Source organism: Periplaneta americana, chromosome 16 (assembly GCF_040183065.1).
Source record: "Periplaneta americana isolate PAMFEO1 chromosome 16, P.americana_PAMFEO1_priV1, whole genome shotgun sequence".
NCBI classification, from domain to species: Eukaryota; Metazoa; Arthropoda; class Insecta; order Blattodea; family Blattidae; genus Periplaneta; species Periplaneta americana.
The window spans coordinates 10332627-10350576 of NC_091132.1; the positions used below are offsets into that span (position 1 = coordinate 10332627).

At 34.4% G+C, this 17950-nt stretch overlaps 1 protein-coding gene and 1 long non-coding RNA gene across 2 annotated transcripts; one reads left to right on the forward strand and one right to left on the reverse strand.

Moving 5' to 3' along the window:
- Positions 1 to 61: 61 nt before the first annotated feature.
- LOC138692138 (uncharacterized) lies at positions 62 to 3543 on the forward strand. Its single transcript, XR_011330010.1, has 2 exons — positions 62 to 320; positions 3092 to 3543. It is a non-coding gene; the product is annotated as an uncharacterized lncRNA (long non-coding RNA).
- A 3741-nt stretch (positions 3544 to 7284) lies between these two features.
- Nek2 lies at positions 7285 to 16086 on the reverse strand. Its single transcript, XM_069849660.1, has 6 exons — positions 15942 to 16086; positions 15674 to 15858; positions 14075 to 14232; positions 13405 to 13648; positions 11829 to 11968; positions 7285 to 8479 (listed from the first exon to the last, which is right to left on the reverse strand). The coding sequence occupies exons 2-6, from the start codon at positions 15821 to 15823 to the stop codon at positions 7285 to 7287; spliced, it is 1887 nt and encodes a 628-aa protein (XP_069705761.1). The 5' UTR covers positions 15824 to 15858; positions 15942 to 16086.
- Between the last annotated feature and the right edge of the window lie 1864 nt (positions 16087 to 17950).

Below are 17950 nucleotides of genomic sequence, written 5' to 3' on the forward strand. Positions count from 1 at the left end.
CATTGAAAATTTTTAATTAGTGGTCCGTAGTGTACTCAGGCTTTTGGTTCTTGTTAATTCAGTCTTTTATCCACGGGATTAATTTTAGTAATTTAACTTAGTTGTGCGTATTAAATATGAGAGAGCAACCTTTCCTTATGAAATTGTTAATATGTACATAGTGGGACTCATGTTCAAGAGTTACTGAACGCACTTCCAGATGCAATTGTTTTTTTAGTATCCTGATGAAAATAGATTTTTCTGTGATTTTGGTATTTGGTTTCTCTGCATGAAATATTTTACGTACAGATATTGCTCTTTAATGCAAGATATGATTGAAGGTTTGTTTTAATAGTTATGAAATTAAAAGACGTGACGAGATAATTTAATCTCATATAAAGATAAATGAAAATGTTTCACTGTTTTATTTCTAACCTCTAGATGTTTGCCCTTCACAGAGTACGTATAAAGAAAGAAATGAGAAATTTCAGAACCTATGTGAAAGAAAAATCTCTGTAGCAACTTCAAAAATGTTTTAATTTAAAAAATACGTAACTTAAATAGAAAAGCAGAAGTTATATATTTCAGAAAGATATGGAATCTCTTTTGCATACATTTGAAGTATTTGTTTGAGGGTTGTTTAAAGCCGTTTACATGAATTTACATCTGTTTGGAGAAACTAACATCGATGACCTTCATAGTATACCCTAAAATTGAACAGTAGGCCTAATAATTAAAGTTCCCTAGCCTCTCCACTTCATTATAAAAATATAGGATTAAAACTATCTGTTGCTGCTACCAGTTCCCCTACAGTCACTCACTAGGAATGTATTGTATTGTATTTATTTACGTTCCATGGTATTCGTACATTGTTTCACAACTAGAATATGGAACATGTCAAACGAAAACAAATTTTTAAAAGTCTTAATAGTAAACTTACTATAAATTCTTAATTATACTCACAGTCTAATTGAAATATATACAGAACAGTTTTACAATATAGTCTACACATTGGCAGTGATAGAAGTGTCCAATATTCGTTCAGTGGCCGGTGGATACTCTACCTTGACCTAGTCTACTAATACAGCATAAAGTTTTAGTATCAATAGCCTACTTAATACAACACAAAATATTCATGAAGCATTGTTGAATGTCATGAATTCACCTACAGAATAAAAGGCGTGAGAAATTAGGTACTTCTTTCATTTGGCCCAAAATAATCATGGGATAAACTCCAGAATACGGACTGCACCGTTTCCCTCTTACTTCAAAATTCCAACCTTGTGCACACAAAATAAATTACTGGCACTGAAGAGTGCCTTTTCGTAAATATAATGATGCGCATTCGACAAACGCAGACAAATCTGCTCTTTTTAGTATTTTAAGACATAATTTGGTAGGTGCAGTCCGTGTTCTAAAATTTTCCCAAATTGTTAATAGTCTCCCTATGGATATAAAAAATGAAACTCTAAACATGATTAGAGTTTCATTTTTTATATCCATAGGGAGACTATTAAAAATTTTTACTGCCATATAACGCACTCTTTTTTGATAGCACAATAGACTTGCTGATGGAGTATGAAATTCATTTTTTTTTACCCCTCGTAAAATAACACAGAGGCATCAGATATTGATATTAATGACAGGCAACATTAATTTTAATACACATCTCAGCATTATATCATTGATAGATGGATACAATAAGGAACATATTTAGTTCTAATTATTGTAACTATTGCAGTATCCCAAGTTGATTTTGCATTAACTGTACTATACGTAGTGTTTATCTACTCTTACATTAAAGAACATATTCAATTCATTATATTTATTTGCTATTAATTTCCGAATCCTCGTGGTCATCCTTAATTAAGATTGGACGATTTATTTTTCTTTAAATCTCTCTCTCTCTCTCTCTCTCGCAACTGCTGTGATAACCCAGGTTAATTTTGGATTAATTGTACTATAAGTAGGTCTAGTGCTTATCTACCTTTTTGAAAGAAGTTCAGAACAGTAAAATCTTAGAAACTCAAATCCAGCTATGATTTCTTTCGAAGTATCCTATATCTTAAAAATTAAGTATAGAACTGGTTTATATAAATACTACATTCTTCCCAGCCATTCTGATTCTACAATTGGCCTCAAATAATCACTTTATTTCAACAGGACACAAAGATTTACAACTCTATTGGCCTGGACATTTCATTGATCAGTGGTCCTGATATTTTAATTTATCCTCATTTCCGCATTGTAATAAAACTTTTTATAAAAAAATATAACGATGATGGATGCAATTTAGAAAAGGGCAGGGATAGCATTGAGATTTTGTAGTCTTGTAGATCTAAAAATGTGCATCAAAAGACAAGGGAACATTGAGGAAATGTTTTTCTCCTATACAATCTCTTGCAGTTACTCTATTTTTTCGTCACTAAATTTATCTATAAAGGAGGGAAAGATCACATTTAGCATACTAATTTGTCCAAGTTTGATGTAGGTGCTGTAATAGTGGCTTCACTGCCATACTGGAGGACGGGTTTGATGTGAAATTTAAGATTGATGTATAGGTATCCTACAAACAAGACTCAGCTTGGACTCCTCGCAGCGCGCATGCTATACCCCTCTTACTCCCCTGCAGTAGGCTTGAGAGCATGCTCCATCATCTGCGTGAGACAGTCACACCCGCTTGTTTGTGCACACCGAGTTTTCCTTGTTGGATGCCTATATAGTATCCCCATTTACATCGTGCTAAGATAGAAAGTCTTTTACTTATCTTTTCTAGCACCAGTTTCGAAATGTTAAATTTCAGGTCATGGTGAACAATTCAAAAGTAATTTCCGAAGTGTTCTTTATTGGAGAGAGGAGGTGATATTAGTGTTAAATTTTACTTGTTCAAAATGTCCATATTCCATGTTACTACTAAGATTGTAATATGTAGACCTATTTCCCATGAGATTGAATCATGACATTTTATATGTAAGACATTCTGCAGGAAATAAGAATTTTACATAGCTTCCTCAAATATTGTGTCAGTGTAAAAAATGGTAAAACCAAAAGCTTTATTTCTGTCAATGAGAATGTTTCGCATGCAAATAAAATTAATGAATTCTCTTTTCAGGTTGATGGCAGTTGGTGGGTCTGCAATTGGCAGATTCTGGAAGAAATACTGGATAGTTATATTTTTTCCAACATTTACAACTCTTTCCATAGTTGCTGACTTGACACATACAAGGAAGTGGAAGCTTGAAAAAGCTAGACTCGAAGCTATTGCTGAAGCAGAAAAAGCAATTTCTTAGGACTCTTTGCATCATGGCTATATTTGGTATTACACGGCAGTACGTGTTTGCTGCCGTTCCGCTGTCTGGATTCATGTTTGGTTGGTGGTTAGATCGCAAGGAAACGGAGCGAATGATAAGGTTCCGAGACAAGAGTGCTTTATATGGACGAGAGCTGAAACCAGGAGAAAAACCATCCTGGCCTTGAAGGAATTATGTTCAATGTAAATATAGTAAATATGTATGGATTATAGACATTTTGAAATTTAAATAAATAACATTGTGAAAGTAAGAATGTATTTTATTTATTTCCAACATTCCATTGTTTCAAATTATAACACAAAATATAATAGGTAACTTTTACATTTTATTAGTATGAGGTATTTCGTATCATGTATCTTACATTACAATTCATTGCAAATGGTATTAGAGACAAGGTACATTTCGTATGTTAATTATCATTAGTTATCACTTAAAAATCTTCACTACACCATATTTACAGCTCCACTCATCTCCTCTAATTCCCTTTCCCCATACTTTAACGCGAGAAAATTTCATCCATTATCAAACATTATCGAATTATCGCATTTTGGAGGTTCGATCCCAGGTGGTGACAGGATTTTTTCTCGTTGCCAAACTTCCAGAACAGCCCCGAGGTTCACTCAGCCTCCTATAAAATTGAGTACCGGGTCTTTCCCGGGGGTAAAAGGCGGTCAGAGCGTGGTGCTGACCACACCACCTCAGTCTAGTGCCGAGGTCATGGAAAGCATGGGGCTCTACTTCCATGCCCCCCAAGTGCCTTCATGGCATGTTACGGGGATACCTTTACCTTTTACCTTTTATCAAACATTATCATCCATTATCAATCTGCCAATTGTGAAATAACATAAAATGCTTTAACTTTTACTTTAAATGAAACAGAATTATCACATAAACAATAAAAATTGAAACCTGCTATGGCATCATAATCTTGTAGCATAATTGGTAATAATATGTAATACTTTCTTGAACGGTCCTCGTTAATACTGCCACAATTTCCTGAATGTAAAGATTATGCCACAGTCCTCGAAAGTGTATCTTTTTTAATGGGTATAACTCGAATCTATTGTGAGAGCTCTCTTTTAATAACATATTTATTTGTAGTGGCTGACAAGAGACAGCCAGACATCTTTCTTTACAAAGAGGCAGATCTTGTAATGACAATGTGTTTATACTGAGCTATGGTCAAATTTGAAACAATTTCCTACTGACATACACTGAAAACTGGTTTGCTGCAGTACAGTCCCAATAGAGAAATTGTACAAGGTTTCGAATCTTGAGCATCCTCAACATGTATGGCCATTTCCCAGGCTCTTGCTAGTTTTCATCTGACTTCCACCATGAAATATGAACAGAGACTGCTTTTTAATCTTATGATCAAACTATAGGGTTAAGAGTGTCATTAAATGCTATCACAGTGTTTAATCTTATTTTAAGGGGTTACATACACCTTTCACACATTAAAAATGTATATGTTTTATAGATTTTATTCCTCCATATACTTAAACTCTATTTCAAGAAATATCTGAAAATTACTCTTCAATTTAAAACAAAAATTTGTCCACATGAAAAGTTTCTGGAATTGTGACTTTTCAAAATTTTCATTTTCCAATTTGTATCAAACTGCTCTTGAAAAAATTACTCCCAAGATATTTAATAATCACATGAAAATTTATAACTCTGAACACTGCACCATCTGCAAGGACCAAAGCACTAAAATGAATGGAGAACATCTACTTCATTGCTGAAAACTGGATCCTAATCTCCAGAAGACGGAGAACCTCTCAAAACTGTACTGGAATGCCAGAAGATTCATGGATTGAATCCTTATGTCTCGCCATTAGATAACAACTATTTAATAATTTTCAGTTTTGTCAGATTAGGCAATCTACAAATTGTAGGACGTTTTAATAATAAATAGTTATTTAGTTACTAACTTGGTGTTCAATCATTCTGTTTTACAAACATATGGAACACTAAATATTTATTTAGAAAAGAATGAGTGAAGTTCTTTAGTCCAAGTCAATTACTGCACAGAAAGTACTAGTTATGGAATTTTCAGACTGATTTAAAGGAGAAGGTAAGTGTCTGTTGTTCTTTGTGAACATTATAGCATATATGAATGAATGCATTTATTTGTCTTTAAGCAACGCCTCTCGTACAAATCATTTAGGTCGTTACTTATTTTTAATTTATTAGTATAGCATATTTCTTTTAAGGCAAGATAACATTCATAGTTCGGATTACAGTCCACAAATTCAATTGTATACTCAACTGTCCCAAGACAGGTCTGAACTCCACAAGTGATAGCAACAAGGTACTACTTATGAGGCAACTAACCCAGGAGATAATGAGGTAGGCTGGCCAGTTCGCCGACTAGTTACGTATTCCACTAGTCAAACTTCAGATGCATACAAACAATTGTTCTTCCTCTGACTTATATCGTCAAGTGAGGAGTACTGCCTGATAATGGCTGTACTTATCAGCCAGAACCTCAATCAGAGGATCAAATTCAATTAATGTACTTAATGAATCTTATGTTGGCTAATTTGAATTTATCACCACATTTTTCACTCTGCATTTGCTTCTACCTTCAGTGTTATTTGTTTAGTCAACTGTCCAAAGACAGGTTTGAAGCTCATATACTGTAGGTTACACCGATAAGCAACTAAGTCAGGAGATAATTGGATACGGTGGAAAGCTCTTTGAATAATCAGTAATTTCGAATAAGCGAGGTTTCACTTTATAGCCAATTGCCCTAGTATAGATCAGAAGGTTAGACCTGGCATGTGAAGTGCTTGAGAGGGGAAAGAGAGTTCGTTTCATGATGATTAATATTATACGAATCTACCTACACGGAAGTTCAACTCATACTAAAACCTGTTTGCAAATAATATAGCCACGGCACATGATAAAGCCACAGGACAGGTCTTGCCTCCTCTACTATACCAGGAATTGTCTGAGATTGGAATCGCTGCATTTCTGTGCTAAGGGGGTAAAGGATAGTCAGTCTAAGAGAGTTGGCTATCATGTAGTAAAGGTTTCTTCTTTTCCCATGGTGGCACTTTAAGATAGAGCACCATGTCTTCATGATCTCAGCACTAGAATGTAGTGGTGTGATCAGCATCATGTTCAGACTAACTTTTTGCATAGAATACATTTTTCCCCACACAGAGTATGGGATCTGTGGTGAAACAAGGAATGGCAGTATTTCAATGCTTACTGTAACAACTACGAGCCACAGCGGAATGCTACTGTTATCAGTAGTTAGGCTATGAACCAATGTAATTTGGTGACCACCCCCCAATGACGCCACCTCCCCTAGCTACGTGCATGACGGAATTTGTATCAAACTGCTCTTGAAAAAATAATTTCCAAGATATTTAATAATTTTAGTAATTTTTTAAGATAACATTCCTATTAAACAAGCCCTAGCTCAGTGGTTAGGATATCTGCACTGCAAGAGAAAGAAAACATTTTTTTCTTCTGGTATATTTAAATTTCTGAAATTTTATGGTGTATTCTATGTGCTGATATATCCCTCATACAGTGCAGATTTTTTAAATTTTCCATCATAATAATACAGTCATGTCTGAAACCCATTAAGATATTACACTTCTGAACTTCACTTTTAGTAATCTGTTACAATGCTAGGTATTAAAATTTCATGTAAATATATATTAGTACTGTATGGTTTATAATCATAAAAATTACGTAAGGACTTGCGTATTTTTTAGTGATTCAATGTTTATGTGTTAGAAATAAAAAAATAATCAACTTTATATTAATATAACTCTATATAAAACTTAAAGGAAGACACTACATAGGTTTAGTTATGTGTAACACAACCTTTAGATCCTGAGATTCTGTACTTTGAAGATCTTCATTTATTTTTCTTATTTACATTCTGTCATATCCTTGAAGTCATGTCACAATAATCATGGAACTTGCTTTCAAAGTATTCAAAAGTACATTTCTTCACGATGTCACTCTAGGTCTATCTGAAACTTAACAGAGAACCCACTCTAGTTTTAGGTACATGTGGCACTGCCTTCTGATGCTCAGCCCCCATTGATTGAGGAACTGCATTTTCCTTATTTGCAGTTTTATGTGCTCTTAACGTTCCAATGAGATGATATGCATGGCGTTTATTCTCAAGCCACATGGTTCGCTCCTCAGTCCAGGATGTTGTCCTAGACGGAGGCCGCATCATGTTAGGAAGCTGGTCGGAATTCAAAACAGCCAGAACGTTGTTTCTGAAGTTATCTTCTTCTGCTCTTTTCAGATCGTGAACAGAGCTTTTAACACTCTTCTCATGAACTTTGTTACCTTTATGCATTTGACTGATTGCTGATGGCGCATGTTCTTGTATGCTATACAACGTCTTGTTACTCGTTTTGAGGGGACACAAAGCTTCTCTTGGTTGTTTATCCAGAATTGCAGGCTGTCTTGTAGGAAATACTTTTGCTTTGACTTTTGGCAACGTGTCAAAATGAACATGTCTCTCAGAACCCACTCTTACAAAAGGAGATGGTTTAGCGACACATTCTGGATTTAGTTTTGTTGATGTGGGCAGTATACTGGTATCTCCAGGATCTGCACTAACAGTTGTATCTAGATCTGCATCAATTGTACTGTGCCGTTGTTGTTGTATATTTTTGACACTACTGGCAACTGATCTAGCTTCCCTGCACTGCCGTAAATATATATCGGCACGTGTCATTTTATCCTTTGTCAACCTGTCTAATAATGCCACTTGTTTTTCTTTTTTAGCAAGAGCTCTTTCTCGTTCATCAATAGTTAGCTCCTTCATTCTCAAAGCTGCTTCTCGTTGTTTCAGGATGTGAAATCTACTTAGCCATATATCGCGAACATTTTCACTACATTTTTCCTTAATAGTTTCATTTTCTTTTTCATCTTGGAGTGGAGGTTTACTTACGGGATCCACGTGAAGATCATGGATATCTTTGTCGATGTCAGAAAGATCATCTTTGCTCTTACTACATAATTCGAGAGTGTTACTTTTATCATTTACAATCATGGATTTAAATGTTTCCTGAGCAATATGGGACACTACAGTAGGATGGTGCAGAATCATTTCAATGGTTGGCCTGAATTTATGCTCAACACTAAGAAGAAGAGATATAATCTTTTGTAACTGATCTGAATAATGTGCAGGAATCCGGGAGAATCTGTAAATTGAAAGTCAATTTCATTATGATGTAAAAAAAAAAAGTTTTCTTATACAGGATGTAACTGAATGACTTTTTCAAAATTTGGGGGATGTAGAGAAGGTGTTAAGGTGAAGATTTTTCTAGACGAACTTTCTACGCATTCAGTAGACTAAATAAAACATCAGAGTAGTTTGCAGACTTTATTGACTTTTACATCTATACTAATAATAAATCTGTAGCCAAAATTTTTCTGGTAATTTTCGATTTTCCAAAAATAATTGGTGTTAATATGTATAATTAACCATCCTGAAACCGAAAATCGCTTTTTTGACATTTTTGTTTGTATGTCTGTCTGTCTGTCTGGATGTTTGTTACCTTTTCATGCGATAATGGCTGAACCGATTTATATGAAAATTGAAATAAAAATTAAGTTCGTTGTAACTTAGATTTTAGGCTATATGGCATTCAAAATACTTTATTTAAAAGGGGGGTTATAAGGGGGCCTGAATTAAATAAATCAAAATATCTCGCTTACTATTGATTTTCATGAAAAATATTGCATAACAAAAGTTTCTTTAAAAATAATTTCCGATAAGTTTCATTCTATCCAAAGTTTGATAGGACTGATATTTAATGAGATAAATGAGTTTTAAAATTACAATAACAACGCCATCTAAGGCGCTGTACTGAAATAAAAACAAATGTCTTCGTCTATAAGGGGCCTTGGACAACAACAATCGAAAGCTATTAAACATAGCCTAAGAGAATGTTTCTGTGTTTCTATGAAGTAATATCGGAAGCTAATTAATTGTTTAATTATTATTTCACCATGGCAAAGTGTAGTTTCTCTAGATGGACATAATTATACAATGTTATTACAGTAACTTCTGAAACATATAGTAAGTAATATAAAGTATACACATTAAAACTAAATGATATGTCAATCTTCATTAAACTATGGTTGCATGTAATAACAATTAAGAAACATGTTAAAGGAATTGTCATTGCACCAAATGATTGCTCTCTGGACCAAAATGACCGCATTTTAATTATTTAAATACAATTTAAATTAAGTAACATATTAAACGATTTATCCTTCTATCAAACACGAATGTTCCCTGGATCAAATGTCCTATTTTAATTATGTAATTACTTTATATTTATTTCTAATAGGTGCAGCAGAGCGCATGGGTACGGCTAGTTTACAATAAATATTAAAAGTGACGATTGCCAACTTCGTCACATGGCTTGCAACAACGAACCATGTTTTGTCTTACTTTCTGGAAGATTCCACACTCCTCTCTTATGGTATCGAACACTGCAAAGATGTGCTCTTTTACTGTTTCTACTGGTGTTGCATACACAATAGCCTTCAAGTAACCCCATAGGAAAAAGTCAGAAGGGTGAGGTCAGGGGAGAGTGCAGGCCAAGAGACTGAGCATCCCCTTCCAATATTACTCTCTGCCTGAAGATTTCTGCGAGATATGCACAGGTCAGGTAATCAAAGTGCAATGGAGCACCGTCATAGTGGTAGCACACACTAGCCTATTGAATGCCTGGAAAGTTCGCCATCACAAAAGCAGGAAAAGCAATGTCTCACAGTACTGTAGATACTCCAATTCTCATTTCTGGTCATGGCCAATAAAATACTTGCTTTTAGGCGTCAAAAGTCTGCATGCTCTGTATATATATATATATATATATATATATATACGTATCCGCTGCACTCTCATTGTGAAAAATGTTCACCTTATCAACCTATACATCCCCCAAATTTTGAAAAAGACCTTCAGTTACACCCTGTATATTACATGTACTCAAATACACTGAAACCTCTCTGAAAGACCACTCCTATTAAGAGACTGCCTCTCTTAGAGATTGAAGTAAAAACCCACAAAAAAATGTATTTTCTACCTCCATTTAAGGACCACCCTTTTCTCCAACCACAAATCAGCCATTGAAGAGCCGTTTTCTTAATTTTCTCCTAAGAGACCAGATTTCAAAATTAAAGTAGAGTACAATATTATAATTTTACAATTCAGCAGTTTAATGGATTACATAAATTCTGAGAACTTGATAAGAGTACTACATCTTCCAAAGTTAAGATTAAATTTGACAATGTTGTTAACTATCCATGCTGAATGTCTGATCTTTTAATCCCCTAAGGAATGCGGAAATTTATAGAGAGAAAGAGGTTGTTGTTAAGGGTGTGGCTGCTGCACAATTCCTTCAGGGTCTGGTCACAATTACCTGTATGGTATTTACCCCCCTATTTAACAGTTTCATTTCTTCTGGCATTGTGTAAGTAGTTACAAGTAAGGACATGTTCAGTAAGTTGAGAAGTGTATTATCGTTGGAGAATCGAGTCAAAGTGACTTGCGAAAGTGAAAGAGGTTTATCTGATAAAAAATTAGCGGAAAAATTTTAATGTGCCAAAGCTCAGATTAATTTAGTTTTAAAATCGAAGAAAGAAATTATAACCGAGTGGAATTCCATTGAAAGACTGTGCCACCGGAGAACATGTAATATTTTGGAAGATATCTTAGAGAATGAAATTTATTAACACAGAGTTCAATTCATATTTTCTTAAGCGGAGAGATAGAGAATAAAATTGTAAAAAGAGTTCTGTACAAAACTTATTATAATTCACAACATAGTCTAAGTCAGCGATGGGGAATTGAGCATCATGGGTAAAAAGTCCATTTCAACCCCTACCAAGGTTTAGCACAGTTTTTTTATGAAGTAGCAATGCGGAACATTGACTCAACGTCAATTTGCAGTGGCATGTACTTAGCATTGAATATGACGGAAATTTATATTTGATCCTAAGTAAACATTCCGGTTTTCCATCTTGAAGGGAGAAAAAATACTTTTCTTCCCGTTCATCGTAGAAATTAAACCTTTGTTTTGAAGCCACCATCTTTATTTACTTGATAAATAAACGCAAGGTTCATAGAGAGTAATGGGTCAATGCCAGTGATCACAGCAGAGGAGGTTCAAGACCACATGCTCAGCACTGGCTGAGGAGAAAAGAGGGGAGGTACTCAGCGAGTACATTTTCCTCATCGCTGGTCTAAGTTCTTTAATTTCATATACATACAGCAGTTTAATTTATTATTTGATAATTAAGTTTCCGGATAGATATTATGAAATTATTCACGAAAAACCCTTCGTTTTATGGCTGATTTATAATTGAGTAATTACAAGAATTCATATTAATGATACCTAAGTGATTTATTAAAATTATTAAATATGCAAATAAACACGATATTTGCAAACTCATGCATGTCACTAATTTTTATTAAACAAAATTTTTACTCACACAAACAGTTGAAAAAAAGTTCTGCAAACAATGAATGGTACTTACTTGCCTCCCTTGATTTTCAAAGCAAGTTGTTTTACATTAGAACCAGTAAAGGGCGTTGTTAATGAGCATAGCTCATATACAAGACAGCCCAGAGACCAAATATCCGATTTTTTATTGTATTTGCCTCCTTTAATGACTTCCTGAAACATTCAATGAGAATTATATATGAGAAAAGCATGTTGTTATGTTTTATTTAACGACGCTCGCAACTGCAGAGGTTATATCAGCGTCACCGGATGTGCCGGAATTTTGTCCCGCAGGAGCTCTTTTACATGCCAGTAAATCTACTGACATCAGCCTGTCGCATTTAAGCACACTTAAATGCCATCGACCTGGCCCGGGATCGAACCCGCAACCTTGGGCATAGAAGGCCAGCGCTATACCAACTTGCCAACCAGGTCGACGAAAAGCATGTTAGCTCATGCTAATATATTATACATGTTATCAAATCAATTTAAGTTCCGCAGATTGTGTTACTGCAAGTCCTGACTTCGTTGTTATTTTATAAGCATATTATTTAAAAATTGAAAATCATAAACAATGATGATATGGAGCATAGCACTGGTTAAGCAATAAGTCTATAATGTAACTTCAAAAAGAAATGTTGAAGATAAATAAATATATTGTTGTTGCTACAACCATTTCATTAGCAATGGATGAAGTAAAACAACTATATCAGAATCAGTTACTACAAAGGCTGTTACTGCTACTGCACTGGCATCCAAGAAGAAAATTAAAAAAAATACAACATGGCTGTAACTCTGGTCACCTTCTTGAGTATATGTTGAATTCTAAGAAAATAACTAGAGAAATAAACCCTACTACACAAATAAAAAGTAATCCTACGAATTTTGCCAAACAAATGGGTCTTACTACGAAAAGAAAAAATAATGCTCTGAATTTTGCTACAGAAGGAAAAACTACTGCTCTGAATTTTGCTAAAGAAATGGATCTTACAAGTTCAGGCATGATGCCTTATACCAGGGGCGGGAAACTCGTATAGTAAACAGAGCAGTCAGCATGAGTATCTACGTACAACAGCAACTGTAGCGGGAGAAGCTAAGCTCTCTGAGAGTAGCTGTTTCCCATCCCTGCCTTAGACCATGCTGCTATGGCACAGTACGCTATTAGTGTACAAGCTGAAAATCATGCTTGTTAAGGTATTTAATGATGGCACCTTCATAAAGTCATTTCTTGAGAAAATGAATGGCCATTTATTTTATTTCTATAATCTAGATATTTTGGATTCTACTTTTCAAATCTGCTGAACGTCGCTAAATATTATGTTTCCAGATTGTGACCTTCCTTTGTTAGATGTCACTTTGTTCCAAATATCTAAACACATTAGCAAATATGTCCATCTATCATTCTCTGCATGCAATATCATCGTCGTCTTCCAGCGAAGAGATGTAAGTCAACAAAATCGATTTGAGAGATATACCGGTTTTGAATAAATCCACATGCAGTTTACATACAGAAGTATTCAAAACCGGCATACCTCTAAAATCTATTTTTTTTTTTAGTTACATCTGTTCACCTGGAAGGCGATTATAGGACCATAATGTACCAGACTTACTGGACTCATGTAATACGGAGTTCCAACCAAAGTTTGAGCATAGCTGTTATCACTGTGTAAGATGCGAGCTAATCCAAAATCCCCCAATTTCACGTTTCCCGTTCCATCCAAGAAAACATTTGCTGGTTTGATATCTCGGTGTAATACAGTGCAGTTGGAGAGGTGCCAGTGACATGCCTGGAGAGCACGACACATTTGGTACAGCACACGCCAAACAAATCCCTCGTCCAGGTAGCTACAACTTCTATAACAAAAATAAATAATCGTGACTATATCTCTTAGTTCAGATATGCTGCAGTACAACTTTATGCAACAATGGCAAGAGGCCGCACAGAGGTTTCAGTGTATTCGAGTAAATGAAATATACAGAATGTAACTGAGTGACTTTTTCAAAATTTGGGAGGATGTAGAGGATGATAAGGTCAACATTTTTGACCCAGCAACTCATGACTGAAAATGAGAACTGGAACCGTCACAGCAATCCGCAAAACAGACTGATATAGAGTAGGCCTACTGTAATCCGTTTGCTTTTCTACAGAGTTGCATGTTTCATGGGCAGAGCAGATCATTGTCAGTATAGTTTCTATATTTGTTTATTGCACTTCTTATAAATGACAATGTCTCACTTTGTAAATAGCAAAACATTCAAGTAAATCCAGAGATATCTTACTTCTTGCACTTGTTAATCAGTGATGCTAGATCTCCTCCTTGGCACCATTCCATGACGATATAAAGTGTTGCAGTTTCCTTGTGAATGATTCTGTCATAATACTGAACGATGTTTGCATGCCGTAATTCACTTAGTAGATTCACCTCAGAAACCAGAAGCTGGAAACATAGAACAGCATTAATATTAACAACTAATATCAACTATAAAGTCAGAAATACAATCTTTGAACATGATGTTCTGCTGCAGTCAGAATCCACCTGCCTAACAATGATGGATAACTATTGGGAGTATTAAGTGTTTTTAATGATATTGCATTATATGACAATGCTACTTCTGATTAAGATTGTAGTTGGTAGGTACAACTATAGAGCCTTCAAATAGACGTTCATCCATGAGGGTACGGCCGTGTTTGAAGGCTGGAATTATAGGGCGGTGCAAGAAAGTCGGCCAAATTTCAGTATGCTGTCCATTATTCCAAAGTGAAGGAGATCTCTTATGAGGGCCTTAGAGTGTGTGGAGCCCTCACTTGAGTTCCAGTAGTTTTCGTGTTTCTTGAGAGCCCAGTCCCTGATAACCTGCTTTACTGGTCTTAGAGATAGTCCCAACCAGGCTGAGGTCCTATGAATGGGATCAAGTTGGGTCTTAATTCAATATAAATGAAAATGCTACCTCATACATAGAGTTCAGTGAAGTAAGAGGTATTCTCTCCACTCCTAGCATCAAACTTAAAAGGGAATATTTCTTATAAGTTAATGTATTAGAACTGGACTAAATCATTTAAACAGAAGCACTGAGTTGTTAAAACTGAAAGTGAATTAGCTACTAAGAGAAAAAACTCTCTTATTTACTAACTTCTTTTGCCATATAAATTAAGTTGATGTTGATATTTACATAAAATAATTTCTTTCTGCTATAAATTACTCTTTCAGTATTCTAGTAACAGACTTGAATTATTTAGCTTGTTTTTAAAATTTCTTGATTCAAATTATCAATACTCATTAGAAGAAATGGTTTAGGCTTACCTATATATATTAGGCCTAAAATGTTTCTCAAATTAACACTATGAAAAATTTTAAGATTTGTGATATTAATCAACTTAGCAGGCCTACTCATTACCTGTTGATGCAAAAACCTTTTATGACAGAAACAATGTAATAATTTTATGTACTATTATCTAAATCATTTTTTTATGTACAGCATGTAGAAGTGTATTCATTATAAATGTAAATTTTTTTTTTTTTTCTACTCTCAAGGTTTCTAGACGCCCGACTTTCTTAAATCCATTAACGTCAGAAACAAGTAAAGTTTACGGTCAAAAGGCATATTCTCGAACAAGGAGAGATACATTAATGACCAGCTATTCTTGACAGGGCTAAGTAACTTTAAACAATGCAGTATCAGTACATATGGCAGTACAATCTTTTCACTGCTCTGTAAATGTCACAATACAATTGAATCAGGCCTGTATCATTGAAATTAAGTTTTGCAAATCATAAATATCGGTACTGTGTATTAATTCATATTTCCATAATATGAAATATCTAGAAACAAGTTAGAAATAATATTGCAAATTGTATTTATGGATGTACTGTAGGTTACCTGCTTCTTGTCTTCGCTCATCCCACCATAATTGACAGCTTTCCACACATATAACTGGCCATTACTTTTCTTCTGCACCTTGTAACATGTTCCAAAGGAACCTGTACCAATTATATTTAATACTTCATAGTCTTCTACTCGACCTGACATTTTTTACATACAAAAGAACCATATCCTTAGATAACCTGAAATAAAACACAAATTAGTATATTGGCCTTTGTAACACACTTAGGATACATTCGGTTAAGCTTTTTTCGTATAATTTTACCATTTCAAACTTGAAAGCTGTTTCTTTTACCACACACGTCAAATTTCAAAATACAAATAATAATAGTAATAAAAAACTAATATTGTATATATTTGAATCCAGCATCAATATTTATTTTGAATGTGAGAGCTACGTGATTGGTCAGATTTACAGACTGGGAGAGTGCGTTCAATAAACGATGTGATACGTCTGCCATCTGTCCTGTGTTATATTATCTACTTGCAAGTGGCCAGCAAGAAGGATGAAAACTTTTATCAATCAAATTTTTTTTTTTTTAATTTCATTAACAGAAACATGTATGGTACATAAGTGTCAGCCTTAAAAGGCTTACGTAATACGGCGAACGCCAGTAGGGGAAGCAAATCGATACCCGGCTCCGGAACAATTTTTCCCTCGAAATTATTCAAATTAACTTTACAGGGAGTTATACCTGAAATCTTGATTTGCAAAATTAGCCAGTAGGGGAAGTTATCCCCACCAAAAACGTTATAATAGTATACTAGACTCACACAGAGCGCTGGTGTGCTGTCCAAAATTGAAACCAGTCTGCGCATGTTTACGCCGCCATGCTACTGGTAGAAATAGAGCGGTAAACACGATTGTCATACTTGTCCTTTGTTTTGTCTCGGGTGTTTTTAGTGAACAGTGTGAAAGTAACGGCAATAGAATTTTTAAAGATGATATATTATCGCCGCGGACTCATGCTTAACATGTCGGCATCATACAATAACGTGCGGTGTGCTTTTAAAACATAATTTTGCCGCCCGATTGTTGCTCTGTAGGTTTCACTCTAAGCGTCACGTTGTCACGTCTACTTCCATGATAAGAATAAGCACTAGTTTGTTATGTTGGCTTTCTTAACTCTTAATAATAACTCTTTACTAATAATTTTTAATCACATACCTTAAAGTTCGTCCTCAGCACAAGACATTGCAACCTCGGTTTTAGTCCACGTGGATTAGACAAGTAAGTGTCATTTAATAATGGAAGAAATTGAAAACAATAATACAATTAAATTTTAAAGACCTGCCGAATGTTAGTGCATGAGGCCGCTCAAAGACCTGCCGCATGTTAACCATGAGAGCGTGGCGATAATACCATCCCTGTTTAATTTTCCAAGCCATTTGCAAAAGGTACGATATAATATTATCTCTGTTGTTACAATATTAATATAATTCAAATCAATCAGTAGTCTACGACAATAAAGAATACTTGTCAGACTGTAGAGAAATCACACTGAGTGAATTATTTAGACTTACACATCATATGTTAAAACATTAGTGGAAAGATAAATTTTTGTTTTTATTATGTAAATGAATTTATCTGCAAGATTATAAACTTTCATTCAAGATCCATATATGGATAAATAAATATACAGATAATACATAAATAAACAAATAAATAAATAAGTAAATAGCTATAATAGCTAAGCCTTCTTTGCGAACTTATGATTCAGAGTTCACCTATAAATAACTCTTTTACATTTTGCCGGACATATATTTTATTAACAAAAGCAAGGAATGGCATCTTATTGATATTACATATGTGCATAAAAATTATGTACCATCACTCCGCAAGCAATGATAATATATCTATTTTATTTATTTAAAATAAAAGTACAATATGTAAAAAATCCACACATAAAAAATGTGGTTTTTTATCTTGCATAAAGTGATTGTTTAGTTTTTAGGTCTTCAAATTACCTATTGTTTGCAATGTATTAGGTACCGATACTTTTTATAATTGATAGCGTTCCCTTTATTAATTGAAGATCATTTTTAATGATTTATTGATCGATCAGCGCATTTAGCGCTATACAGATCAATTGAAGAATGAATTCAATGTAATTTGGCTACCTTTGCGCATTATATTTTGCCAGATTACCTATGTCCTGTGGTCTAGAAGTATCGGTAATATAATTTTCGATTCTTTAAAACTTAACAACCGGTCTATACTGATTATCACATATTTATTTCACTTAAGAATTTGATTATAATAAGAACTTGTGC

Bases quoted from the DNA above. Each gene is read 5' to 3' on its own strand.
- Nek2 (XM_069849660.1), bottom strand. From the start codon at position 15,823: ATGTCAGGTCGAGTAGAAGACTATGAAGTATTAAATATAATTGGTACA. The intron at 11,969-13,404 runs GTAAGTCTGGTA...TGAATGTTTCAG, and splicing joins CTCCGTATTACATGAGTCCA to GAAGTCATTAAAGGAGGCAA. The intron at 8,480-11,828 runs GTAAGTACCATT...TTCAATTTACAG, and splicing joins TTGAAAATCAAGGGAGGCAA to ATTCTCCCGGATTCCTGCAC.